The sequence below is a fragment of the Dipodomys ordii genome, unplaced genomic scaffold (assembly GCF_000151885.1).
Source record: "Dipodomys ordii isolate 6190 unplaced genomic scaffold, Dord_2.0 Scaffold27, whole genome shotgun sequence".
Taxonomy (NCBI): Eukaryota; Metazoa; Chordata; class Mammalia; order Rodentia; family Heteromyidae; genus Dipodomys; species Dipodomys ordii.
In genome coordinates, this window is record NW_012267243.1 from 15,930,827 (window position 1) to 15,931,512 (window position 686).

The 686-nt window shown below is 67.2% G+C and overlaps 1 protein-coding gene across 1 annotated transcript in view; it reads right to left on the reverse strand.

Annotated features, from left to right (window-relative positions):
* The window catches only part of Prr16 (proline rich 16), a 168,981-nt gene that overhangs the window by 167,010 nt on the left and 1,285 nt on the right, over positions 1-686 (reverse strand). The window contains exon 3 of the mRNA XM_013015549.1: positions 546-686. Coding sequence (XP_012871003.1) covers positions 546-686 — 141 coding nt within the window. The remainder of the gene's footprint in view (positions 1-545) is intronic.

The window sequence follows — 686 nt, forward strand, 5'->3', positions numbered from 1 at the left end:
CGGGCTGGGGCGGCGCCGGCTCCGGGGTCCCGCGCACTCTCGGGGACACGCCCCCGGCGAACCCCGGCCCCACCCAGGCGCGGAGGCCCCGCACTCCACTCCGCGACCCGTGGCACTAGTTGATTTCTTCTGGATTAAAACCCGAACCGCAGCGGCCGCCCGCGCGGGGCCGGGGCCGGGGCCGGGCCGCGAGTTTGGAGACCCGGCCGTCCCGAGCGGCGCTGCCCAGACGGCCAGGGGCGCCGGCGCGCGCTGTCTGTCTGTCTGTCTCTCTTATCTCTCGTCTCGGTCTCTGTCCGTCTGTCTCTCCCTCCCGCTCTGTCTCTCTCTGTCTCTGTGTGTGTATCTGTCTCTTGTGTCTCTCTCTCTGTCTCTCTCTGTGTGTCTGTCTGTCTCTCTCTGACTGTCTCTCTCTCCCTGTCTCTCTCTGTCTCTCTGTCTGTCTCTGTCTCTGTCTCTCTCTGTCTGTCTCTCTCTCTGTCTCGCTGTCTCTCTGTCTCTGTCTGTCCGTCCGTCTGTCTGTCTCCCGCTCTCCCCGTCCTCACCTCCTTCAGTTCTCTGGCCACGTCCTTCAGGTCGCCCAGGACCAGTTCCAGGTCCTCCACGATGATCCGGATCTGCTCCTTCACCCGGGCTCGGCCGGCGGCGGGCGGCGGGGACGCGGGCGGGGGCCCCCGGGACGGGGC